The 13,208-nt window shown below is 42.5% G+C and overlaps 1 protein-coding gene across 3 annotated transcripts in view; it reads right to left on the reverse strand.

Moving 5' to 3' along the window:
- The window catches only part of afg2a (AFG2 AAA ATPase homolog A), a 156,613-nt gene that overhangs the window by 24,605 nt on the left and 118,800 nt on the right, over positions 1–13,208 (reverse strand). For all 3 annotated transcript variants that reach the window (XM_073486405.1, XM_073486406.1, XM_073486404.1), the window contains exon 16: positions 1,586–1,750. In XM_073486405.1, the coding sequence (XP_073342506.1) occupies positions 1,586–1,750 (165 nt within the window). The remainder of the gene's footprint in view (positions 1–1,585; positions 1,751–13,208) is intronic.

The raw sequence follows: 13,208 nt of genomic DNA on the forward strand, positions 1-13,208 counted from the left end.
ATGGGTCTGTTTTGGAATGGGTCTGACTTCTACTTTAAGCCAGTGAAAAGAGTACAAACATGAATCAAAGAAATAAGTCTCCGATGGCAAAGTAACCAATATGGCTCAAACTCTGGTGGATAACATGTTTACATAGAAAGACCCCATTGCTCAAAATATGTGACTTCTCTATCATTTTAGGCAATCAAATGAAAGAAAGAACTCATGACAGATTCTTCTGTACACAGCAGTACTCACAAACATGTCACACAGAAAGCGCGACTGGGACAACAATGAAATGTGTGTTTTCACAGCCCGCCAAGGCACGCAAGCGTCTGAATCATTTAAAAACGCTTGATTTCTGAGGCTGTCAGAAGACCAGCGTGACATTTCTATCATGTCCGTGACCCCTGAAGTCTAAATATACAGCGGGGATTTACATTTTGGGGAAAAGAGATACTGTACATCTTCTAGGAATGTTATTTTTTTCTGTCAAATGGTATGTAAACTATAAATCGCATTGAAGGTCAAAGACAAACATGATTTCTCTGACAAAGAACAAGAGAGAAACTCAGAGAACAAGACCCAGTACAGAAAACTCTTACAACCTTTATATTCTGCACCATAAGGCAGTAAATGATAAACAAAGGCTAAAATCGACCCAACTTAAAGTTGGTTAATGAGTTTATTTGGCTAAAATATGATGTATTCTTTTCAAAACTGCCCTTCTTACTGTTTCATGGTTATTCATGTCTTGGAGGACAGTAGTTTCTCTGCTCAAGACAACGTGAATCAGGCGGCAGATGAATGCAGAGAGACAATCTGTCACACAAAGGAGTGTTTGTACAATAACCCCCAGTGTGCTGTGAGATCACGAGGACGCACACAGCACAGACACGACACAGAAAACATGAGATCACAAGGGGCTGACACACTACAGACACGACATGGACATCATGGAAAAGCACAGTAAAATCTCACTGCAGTGTAGGAAACGGACACAATTTCTTATTTGGGGGTCATAAAAAAGTCAAAAGGTAAAGATGTAGACTGTGACTGGTGTGCACCTCTGTCCGAGAACCATTTGTATTGGTTATTTAAACTTTTTTCAACAACAAACTGACAAGAAATAAGAAGAAAGAGCTAGTTATTGCCTGTAGAAATGTACGGATACCATTTCTTCCTTCCCAATACTGATTATGATACCCGAACTTTGTGTAACAGGCAGTAACAAGTCCTGATCCAATACCATATTTCAGTTTTTTTTAACAGCTGTATATTGGCTATGCTTAAAAAAAACATTCCAAAATCAATTAAGGTGCATACAGGTGTATGGGATACTGAAGTAACAAGGTCCTGTTTCTGATAAACCAGGTATCAGATCGATGAATAGTCTTGTGTACTTTTCAAGAAGATTTACAGATTCCAGGATTTTAAGCAGTATCAGCAGCAGTATTCTTTTTATGATGTCTTTTTGCTGACACTTCCTCTGTGGTTTTTGTGAAAAACAAGGAGTATTTCTTTATAAATGTTATGCTTCTGTGGCAGTCACTCCTGGTTCTCTGTTAAGTTGCTTTCCTTTTCAGTTGAAAAAAATGTAACTAACCTCTGCTCCAGAATACTTAGTGGTCCGAGTCACTAAGTCATCAAGAGACACACTTTGGGCAACAGGCATGTTGCGGAACTGGAGAGAAAATATCTCACGGCGGGTTGGAGCATCTGGAAGAGGCACATAGACAATTCGGTCGAGGCGACCCGGACGCATCAGAGCCTGTGGGACGGAAGGAAGACAGTCAGCCTCCGGTTTACCTTCATATATCACAAACTGTCACACACAAATAAGGCTATCACATCATCACTGAGCATCAGTGAAATTTCCTTTGGCTTTCTGAGGGTAGCACATGTTAAATTAAACTCTTTTCCAAATCTTTTCCAGCACATCTTTTGTACAAGACCACTTTGGCATCACAGCAATGCTATCAGGACACTATGGTTCTAACCTTTGACCCCCTTACTGCATGCTTGTTAGGAACTGAAGCTTCCTCTACTCTTGCATTGATTTAGGAACGTGAACCAAATGCCTACAATGCAAACTATGAAATGTAAGTTTTCCACTTCTAGCAGTCAGCGTGGAGACAATGTTGACGTTATCTGATAAACCCTCCACTTCCTATAGATCACATCTCTGTGACCCCAAAACAGTCCTTGAGTACCCAAAGCTGCCGCTGTCTCGCTTGTCAGACGTCATTAAGTGGCAGGCGCCTTCTCAAACACAGACAGGCGGACAGACAGACAAATATGCCCCGTCTCCATTCGCTCTCCTCAGCCAGGCCCTGACAAGCTGCTGGATGGTATGGTATTGTTTGGTTTGGGCTGATTATCCATTTGACCAGCCAGCTAGCTGAGGAAGAGCGGCAATTGAAAATGACGAAATGCATTTTACTCGCCATGAATTAACATTTAATTTCAGCATTGGAATTGAGAATCAACAGAAAAACAACCATCAACTGGAACTGACAGTTTCATTGTTGTTCTTCTCCCAAGACTCAGTGAGGCCCGGTTGTAAAGACAGTGGAGCGCCTGGCTTCGGGCCAGACAGGCCACAGCGGGGCTAAACCCCGGCCAGCGGAGACGAGGCAGGAGACACACACAGACGCAAGCCATGCAGGAGGTCATGTCAGGAGTGATCAGTGAAGGTTGGAGGGACCGGACCAGCAGCCTTTGAACTTTTGTTTACACAGTCATCACACTGCTATTCCTGCTCCCCTGAATGCACCATGTGTCTTTCAAAGCTTGACAGCCTCCTTGTTTCTTTTATGTACATGAAATAGACATTTATATGTATTTTTAGTAAATCAGCCTGTTTGCTTGATGGTCAATCTGCAAAGGTTCCATTTTTCTTTGTAAAAGGGTGGCATTAACCCAATCACCGAAGTAACGCTGACAATTTTGACAAGTTTATAGATAAAAAAGTAATTTCTCAAGCAAATGTATGTCAAATAGTTGCTGATACTTGAACTTATACCTTTGTAACCTGAATCTCTTTGGTTTTTCTTACTGTTGATCAGAGAAAAAAAGCCATTTAAAAGATGTCAACCTGGGCTCTGGAACTATGTGATGGGTATTCTTGTGTTTTTCAGACATTTTATAGACTAAATGCTTAACTGATTTGTCTGAAAAGTAACTGAGTTGAAACAATAACAAAACAAGAAAGATAACTGAAACAAATCAGACCTTGAGGTAAGATTGCTTTTTCAACTGCTGCTTTTAGGGCAACATGGATAAGAAGTCCTTGAAGTGCTTACATTTTAGAAATCTGACCATCCACAATGATCATGTGATATAATCAAAAGCTCCAGAACATCTACTAAATGGACCTTGTCGTGAGATTGTTTTGTCACCTGCTGTTTCCATCGTTAAGAATTAACTTTGAACCTGAACGGCAATGAAAAATGTGGTGAGTTGCAGCCCTCTACTCAAGGTACCATGACAGAAACCACCATTGGTCTTTGCCCTGCTACATTCTAGGTCCATCTGCCTCCAAAGTGTGCCAGATGCCATTTTAAGAGTCTTGTTTTATGGTTTTCTTTATTTCCCCTCTGGATAACCAATTCCCATTTACTGGGGCGATGGACAGTTTTCCTGCCTTTTATCTGTTGATTTTTTGTGTTCCTGTGTATGTGTATGGAACATGAGAGGATGGAAACCGGAGACAAACATTAGTAGCTACCCTTAGGTAACCACAACAGAGCCATGGCTGACAAAGGAGCAATGGATCATGAGAGGAAATGTTCTTGTTTTTCAGGTCTCTGGATTCTTCCACTCATTTGAGTAGAGGGTCTGGCTGTAGGTGACGAACCATCGGCATAAAACAGACTGAGAGGAATAATGTCACCGTGATTCAAAGGATGGGTATTGGGGAGACCTGCTGGGAAACGGATGGATGGCAGGTTTGAGGTCTGCAGTATTAAATTAAACTCATAAGGGCTTTAGACTCAGGGAACTTGATAAGATGCGTCTGGCAAAACAACTATAAAACAACACATGTGAGAGTTAGTTTGATGTCATGGTTCTTCCCACAGGGTAGGTTTGTGTGTGTGCAGGAGGTGAGATGGGTGCAATGGGGATTGCAGTCTGTGGTTGTTTGTCACAGCAGGTCTAGCCAGTCAGGCAGTGTGTATTGCACTATGCAGAGGACGTGCCAGGGACACTTCCTGAGTTGCTCTCCCTGGAAGTATCTGGCGGCTGCATGCCAACACAAACCTGCTGACCCCTGGCTAAATAACTCACACAGACACTCCCACACTGCACACTGACAAACAAATGCACATACGCGAGCATGCACATAAATATACAATTCCGGTAACTGCTTTTCGGCTTGGCCTTTTTCATTTCAGATCCATTTTTCAAGAGCAAAGGCACCGCCTGCTACTTTATTAGCCGTTAATTCTCTCTGCACACATAATGGAGAAGTGCCCGTGGCTTCCAGGCGCTCAGGCTCCAAGGGTTCCAAGGCGCTCCCAAAAAGCAGAGCCGACCCTCAGCTTTGAGACTGCTAAACTCATCTGACTGCCCTGGAGGGAAAGAAAGGCTTTTTTTCCTTTCCTCTCAGCAAGAGCAGGGGGCCCATCCATCACTTAACAAGATACACTTCCTGTTCTCAAGGATCCGGGGGTGGGGGTGGGAGTAGGGGGGGGGGGGGAGGAGGAGGAGGAGGAGGAGGTAAGGGGGGGGACCCCAAGAGACAAATACTTGGCTTGGCATGTTGGGCAAGCGTTGACGGGCTCTTTTCGTAACGGCATCATTCCACCTGAAGTCTTGGCTCGACTGGTAGAAGGCAAGAGGAGAAGGAGGGGGGAAGGTGAACGGAGAGGAGAGGACAAAAACAGTCAGACCAAGGGACCCAGACAAGCCACTTGAAGGTCTACAGAACCAAAACCCTACAAACAAACACAGATAAGTAGTGTGGAGGACGGAAAACCACCGTCGACAAACGCAGTTGTATAAGTTCTCTGTTTTTCTACCACGAGTCTGCATGACGGATAGCATCCACCTTGCTGCACCACTGACATGATAGGCATCATTACACATGAGCCATTAGTAATTAGAAATGCCCCTAGGTAAGAAATACCAACTTGCTTTAAGACAACATTAAAGCATTCATACACCACTAAAAATGGGTGAGTGTGCACTGTGAACAACCCAGCAGAGCAAAAAATCAAGCACAGTGCGATGGTGAGAAAGTTTTGAAAAACAAGCGGGGCCTACGCTGGATCAGTCAAGCTGATCAAAACACACAAAGAAAGAAAACAGAGACATAAGAGAAAAAAAAAAAAACTAATCCGCTCTCTCTGTGCCAAGTTTCACTGCCGATAACAACAGTAATCATTCCAGGCATTGCAATCCTCCTCAAGAAGTGATTACCCCCTAATGACAGACGACTTCCTATCTGCGAAGGCCTGTACCTCTCCCTAACCAGCGGGGAATGCTGGGAATCTTCTCCTCGGAGCGTTGTTGCTGAGCACATTCTTGGCCAGCTTCAATCTGACCTGCTCTGAGCTACGTCTACAAACTGTTTATAAACAGATGCCCCCGCAATTCAGGCGTCTTATTCTTAGATGGAGGCTCAGACACGGTGCAGCTAAATCAAGATCAGATCTGCTTTGTTGCTCACACTCCCTTCAGGTCAAATGAAGAATGAGAGGAAACACTGGGTCCATGATATTGAACATGATGACTAAGTTCTTCCCTGCACATCTGGTGCAATTTCTCTTTAAAAAAACTCTTTGTTGGTGCTCTTTTCCAGCGTGCAGGGTGATAGCAGGCTGTCTGGCTTATTAAGTGGCTCGCCTGAGGAGAAATGAGTTGACTTTGTTCCCTGCCTGAAGGCATTTGTTGTATGTGGTTTCCTAACCTGTCAGTCTGCAATCCTCGGAGGCCTTGGTGAGTCATACTGACTCGGAGATGGGCCACCCTGGATTTATGCAGAACACACATCAACCAAAAAATGCAGAGAGCGCGATGGGAACCAAGAGCTGACAGAGAGGTCAGAGAGGTCTTCTTCTACAATTCAGATTTGAGAAGTTAATACAGGGTACTAACTATATTCCAGTACATGTTGCAATCATCAGGTTATGAACACTATTTTAGGTATTATACAATGTTATTCTGTCAATCGTAACTGCAGCTATGACAGTCAGACAGGAATGGGGGGACAGAGAGAGGGGAAGCCATGCAGCAAAGGGCCACAGGTTTGAATTGAACCTGGGTCGCTGCTAAGGACACAGCCTCCATGTCAGCCAGCATGAGGTGCATGCTCTACAAGGTGAGCTATCAGGGCGCCCCCAAAAGCAGTCTACTTTTCTGTTAAAAAAGCAGCTGCTTAACATTTGGGATATGCCAACCAATGGATGACAAGTTTGTGCCTTAATCATTTCACATCCTCTCCAGGGAGAGACTCAAATTCTGAAACAAAAGCTTTAAGGTGTTAGCAGACTTGGTCCAGGCCCAGGCTTGTGTGATCCGTGGTTTCGGAGGAAGTTTGTTTCATAGATGAGAATCACTCCAAAAATAAGTCATTGTGCAACACATATTCATGGCATTGCCGTCATCTTTGTGAAATGCAGTATTTTTACAATTTCCATAACGTTAAAGATGTCAATCATTACTTAAATTGTTTAACTTTTGTCCAGTCATGCTGGGTGTGTGGCATGTACTAATGCAGCAAAACCTTCAAATGAGTTATACTCACAACATTTTGCCAGACAAACGTTCTATGCCCTGATCTCTGTGCACAACTGCACACCATGAAGATCAGTTATTGCAATGATTGGTGTGAACTCCATGAGCTCTTTTGGAGGCAAACCGTTACACTATATTTTGAGGTGAACAAGAATTGGATATTGGTAACAGCACCTGGTTTCAACAACAGCTTTCACTCTTCAAACGTACATGGTCACAGAAAAAGTTCTCAAAGCCTGTGAAAACACCCCTGAGCTTTATTTCATCACTCTATTGCAGAGTAGAGTACAAAACAGGCTTTCAACCCTGTTTTGTTTTTATGGTCGTTCAAATCCTGCATATATTGACTTGTAAGTCAAGCGATTTATACTATCCACTGAAGAGTTTTGCACACCGTATCTCTCTAAAAAGATGACATAATTTTGGACGAGGCCACGCTGTGTTCAGAGGGACACTGGACCTGCTTTATGTCAGTCCCAATTTTGACGTGGAAGTGGATCAGAGGAGGAACAGAGCGGGGAGAAAGAGAGAGTAAATCAGAGGGAGAGGGGAGGGGACAGCGGAGTGGAGAGAGAGGGTTGAGAATGACAGGGGGAGCGAGTGAGCATGCAACAGTGAGAAGAGAGAGCGAGTGAGAGAGAGAGAGAAGCAGAGTTGGCAACCAGTCAAAAACATGAGAGGCTTTCACTCTGGATTTTGCCCTTGAGTCAAACTTGCATCCGGCAGGCGAGGCCACCGTGTCCAAGAACCAAATAACTCTGGCGGTGTTAACCCCCTACTGCCCCACATACTCACAGGCAGGAGGAAGTCAAGATTTGTAGTTTAAACCATTTGAACAGTTATATTTCATCATAGAAAATGAATTTTTTGGCACGGTAGGGAAACGCACTTGAATGAATGGATATATTTTCACTTAAATCTATAAGAAGAATGCCAATATAAGAGGACGTTTCTGATTTATTACAACTTGTTTTTCATTTAGATGATGATTCCATTGTGCTCACCAAAACTAATGCATACTGGCACCATGATGACTGTGCAACAATAAAGTCTGACAGGGTAACACATGTTTCTGAACAAACCTCAGATTATATAGGTAACTGTATTTGCATATCAAACCGAAACTGACTGCAAGTGAACTGTCCAACCAACACGTTCTCACTTCCAACTCATCAGATACAGCAGCTTGACGTTCTACCTAACCCTTTCGTGTCAGTTTTACACATTATTGTTCAGTCAAGTTAGCAATAATATGTTATATGCAACATCTGGTTAGACTTTCAAAATAAAGTTTGATGAGAAACAGTTCACATATGGCATATTATGACTTTTGGAAGGTTGTTTGGTTAGGTTTAGGCATAAGAACTATGTGGTTAGGTTTAGGAAAAGATCATACTTTGGGCTGAATTGATTGTCCACTACTTAATCTTAGACTTATAAAAAATATAAAATTATGAAAAGCTAAAATGGGTCGGCAAATATACTTGGATGCCCATTAATATACCTGGGTGGCCAGACCAAGTCAAGTCTATGTATAGGAAACACTGTGCTGAGATGTGGTAGTAGTCCCTCACTCTCACCGAAGTGAGTAATCAGTCTGTAATGTTTTACAGAGTTTGGCTCTAATAATTTTCCTTTGTTTTATTTTCCAGATACATTTGGCCAATCTGAGGCTTTGTTTAAAACCTGCATGATCTTTTGACAGATCTTGTTTCTTGTTTTGGAAAACTTCTTTTTAGCAGTGTTGCTTTTGTTCCCAGATGTCAGCAGTTAACTTAGTGAGCACAGTGTTATCATTACTGATAGGAATTATCAGGAAAACAAGACGTTAGCTGTAATAAAGAGCACTTTTCCTTTAATGCATGGACAGTTTGGGGTTTGTTTTCAAGCCACATGTACAGTCTCATGAATTTACACATTTTAATTTTTAGTATGTGTGACCCCAGCAGGAGTCAGCCTCTAATTCTGGCAAGACCACAGAGGTGCGTGTGTGTGTCAGATGTCAGATGGTGTGTATGCGTGGTGGTGTTGAGCATAGGGTCATTAGAGAGAGAGAAAGAGAGAGAGAGAGAGTTTGAGGGTCACAATCATATGGAGACCAGGTGAAGAGGCTGAGATGAGGGGAGGGAGGGGAGAGAAGAAGTAGCAGCAGCTGTGTTGCTCTCCTTTTGGGTCCGAGGTGGAGGGTTAGGTGGGGGCGTAGGGGCAATCACACCCTTACAGCTGCCCTGGGGGCCACAATAAAGTCCCTGAATCTGTCAAAACAACCCCGACTGACTGGCCCTCACACCTCCACGAAAATAAAAACGGCCACTGCCAGAGAAGCAGTCTTATTTTGATAGAAATAGGTGGGCAGACTGTGTGTGTGTGTGTGTGTGTGTGGGAAGGGTCGCCCGGCACACACACAAAAAAAAAAAAGGTGAAGAAAAGCAGAGGAAATTAGACTGAGGCCATGTTGAAATGTCGACTCATTGGAGCCCAAAATAAAAAAGCAGTAAAGCGGCTGCCATAAAATACATGTATGTTTGCTTTACAAAGAGGCGTTTCCTGTGAGCTGTCCGCAGTTCACAGTTTAATTCTACGGGGCCTTGCGTTCGGTGTAAACTCGCCAGGTCTGGTTTCCATAATCCGCCCCAGAGCCTGTGGCAGCCTCCAAATTTCCCGGTCGAGTCGCTGCCCCAGATAAATCGGCAGAAACAAGTGATGGCTGACGTTTCTTCTCTGATTCTTTTCTTTTTTATCAATACTCTATTCTTCTGGTGTGTGTGTGTTTGTACATACAAGTGCATATGTAGAGTGGTGTGAGTTGGGGATGAAGAGCATCTGAATTTCACCTAACAGGCACAGTCCAATGATAACAAGCAAAGCTGATCAGTGGTGTGTATGTGTGTGTGCTGTGTTTGCTTATAGATGATCTTTTTGTTGACGCCATCACCATCATAAAAATACAGGGCAAGTACACAGGGCTGCAGCCAAGGATTATTTTCATTATCACTCATTCCACAGCTTAATTTAAAAGTAATTAATACATCATTTAGTCTATCCACGACTTTCCTGGAGAGGACACTAGGGAAAACAATTATATGTGATACTTCCGGTGCTCAGTGGAACTAATTATGTAACAAAGCACTGACTGCACTTTGAAGGCTTTAGAGGCGTTCGCTAAGTGAACTGAGCAATAATAACAGTGAATTCACTCAATTAAGTCGCACCCTAGATCTTCCTGAATGAATGATACACCATGGAAAACACCGGTTCTGGTAAAGTGACAGGACATACCAGAAGTTGTGACCATAATTAGCACAAGGTACCATGGGGACCAGGAATAAGGTGGATACAACATCAGAAAAGTGTGAAAAATGTCCATCACAAGCTCAGGGAGCCCAAGGTGGCGCCATCAAATGTATTGCTTGGTGTGACCAATGATCCAAAACTCAAACATATTCCGTTAAAATAATTTAAGACGAAGAAGAGACAAAACTTCACATTCAAGAAGCTGGAACATTATTATTAAAACAGGTGCCGGTAAATTAAATACATTTAAAGACAGTAAAATGCCCTAGAGTTTGCCCACATATTATAAACACCATCTCAGCTCAGAAAACTGGCTATTAGCATATTCATAAATACTGATTTTTAACTAACATGAAAAACATTAAGACTCTTCTACAGTATCTTAGAACAACTTTTGGCTTGATGGATGACAAATATCTTCTGCTTCAACAATAAACCATCACCAGTTGGACTAATAGAGGTTACATTCGTGGCTGTGGACAGTGACATCCTAACTTGATACATGCATATAAAAACTGCATATGCACAGTTTCTGTTGACAGCGCACAGAAGCACACACACACACAAACCTCAAATCCCCTTCCTACACACACCCACACACAAGAGCCCCCCCCCCCCCCCCCCAACTTCACCCCAGAGACAGACTGCAGGTGCCAGGCCCACCTCGGGGTCCCTGCCGGGCTCTCGTTAGGCCTGGTGCCATTCAGGCGGCTCCTAACACGCAACCCTGAGTGCTTTGTGTTTCTCTGACAGCCCTTGTCGTCCTCTTCATGTGGTGGTGGAAAAAAAAAAGGAAAGAGAAGAGGAGGACTTCAGGGAAATTTTACTTTGAAGAATCTGACAGAGCCACAAGGCTGAGATTCACCTTGCAATTTTGAAGTGTTTTTGCATATTTTCGCTCATTTGCTACAAATCACATAATCCTGCTGTCCATCTACCAAGGCTTACACCAGTAATCTACTTTGTTTTTTTCTTTTTTCAAGGCAGACATGGGTTTTCATTTATTTCCACATGGTCCACACAGTCTTAAAACTTGCTTTAGATAAGACAATCCATCACAGTGTAGATGAGATGTTAACAGCGTCGACTTTTCAAATCAGATAAAATCGTTCACGGTGATAAATTACAGATCTCTGCAAACTCACTCCTATACTGGAAACCAACAGCTGCCTGGAAAAACAGATTTTAAAAAAAATCCCAAAAATATGAAACACTAAAACATGCCATGGAAAATGGTTGGTAGTAAAGTTACGTGATGGGCAGAAACTTGCAAAAGCACTCATAAGGCCTTAACACTTTGCAATATGTTGTCAAAAAAAGTAAAGGATCTGTCAGTTAGTTGTCATTTTTCAATGCACTGAAGTGAACAAGTGTTCACACATTTTGATCAGCTAGCTGGTTAGAGGATAAGATAAGGCTAAGATAAGCTGGCATTAAAATCAGAACAGATACAATTCTTCACCCAGCCAATATTTCAATGCGTTCAAAGGGATTATCTGTGTTTTTGCTATTTTAGAAACATCTGTGCGGCATAGTTGTGACAGTGCAGAAGGCCGAACGGCCAAATACATTTTGATCCAGCTTGGTCATTGCCAATGGGTTTACTAATTATATATTTTTTCAAAATACAGTGAAAGATTAAGGAAGAGTCCAGCGTTATCAGAAGGACAACAGTGTAAAAACAGATCAAGGCAAAGCCAAAAGTCTTGTCAGTGTCACATCTTTCCTTATCAGGCAACTGACTTTGTGAGAACACATGACCGTGTGATCTTACGAATCTGCCTTGTCAGGTTTCAAGCTATGCGCTCGTGTCCAAACACAGTGGTTCCTCAACAGGTTAACATAGCTGCTTCTATAGCATCAATTATATCAGAGTTGGAGAGTATATTTCATTGAAAGAAGGGCAAAGAATGACACTGAAGGCTTTTCTTGATGGAAAAGATGTTTTCGCTCTTCTCTCAACTAGCTCTCCTACCATGTCATATGGTTCAATTTCAATCAATTTATTATTTAAAGTGCAAAATCACCATGGTACATGGTCTCAATACACTTTACAATAAAATCAAGTACAATAATAACAGACAATAAAACAATATTAAAACACCACAGGAAAATGATAAAACAGTTAAGAATTAGTTTAAACCAAAATTTTGAGTAAAGAGGTATGTTTTAAGACGGGACTTAAAAATTGCAGTGGATGTAGCTTCTTTGATACCTAGTGGGAGGCCATTCCATAGAAAAGGAGCACGGTAGGAGAATGCCCTGCCACCAGCTGACTTTTTGTTGATTGGTGGGATGACAAGGAGGTTTGAACTAAGAGAACGAAGAGGACGTGGCGGAATGTAGGGAGAAAGTAGTTCAGTTAAATAAGATGGTGCAAGTCCATTTAGTGCCTTATAAGTTAAGAGAAGAACTTTAAAATCAGCTCTAGCCTGAATGGGCAGCCAATGTAATGATGCCAGGACAGGAGTTATGTGACAGAACCTACTTGTTTTTGTTAAAAGTCTGGCGGCTGAATTTTGCACAAGCTGAAGGCTCCTAGTAGTACAGATGGGGAGGCCAGAAAAAAGGACATTACAGTAATCTAAACGGGAAGACACAAGGGCATGGAGAACCACCTCGGCGCTATGCTGGGACAGAGCAGGGCGGATTTTGGCAATGTTAGGCAGGTGAAAGAAAGCCGTCTTGGTGATTTCCTTGATGTGAGTCTGGAAAGTCAGGGTCGGATCAAAAATAACACCTAGGTTTCTAATGTGCGTGCTTTCAGAGATTGAACAACCATCAATATTAAGACAAAGACTGTCAGAGAAGTACTTGTAGTTATTAGGCTTAATCACCAGCAAATCAGTCTTAGCAGTATTAAGCATGAGAAAGTTTTGACTCATCCAGATCTTGATTCGGCTTACACATGTTTCCAGATTTTGTATTTGAGAGGGGTCATTAGGCTGTAGTGGGATGTATAGCTGTGTGTCATCAGCATAGAAATGGAACTGTATACCATATTCGGCAATTATCCTACCCAGAGGGAGCATGTAAATACAAAACAGCAGAGGCCCCAGGACAGACCCCTGGGGCACACCAGCGGTAACTGTAGAACATTCTGACAAAGAGTTATTGAAACTAACACATTGGGTTCTACTAGATAAGTAGGACTGGAACCATGAGAGCGCCAGCCCGTGAATACCAACGTAATG

Source organism: Pagrus major, chromosome 18 (genome assembly GCF_040436345.1).
Source record: "Pagrus major chromosome 18, Pma_NU_1.0".
Taxonomy (NCBI): Eukaryota; Metazoa; Chordata; class Actinopteri; order Spariformes; family Sparidae; genus Pagrus; species Pagrus major.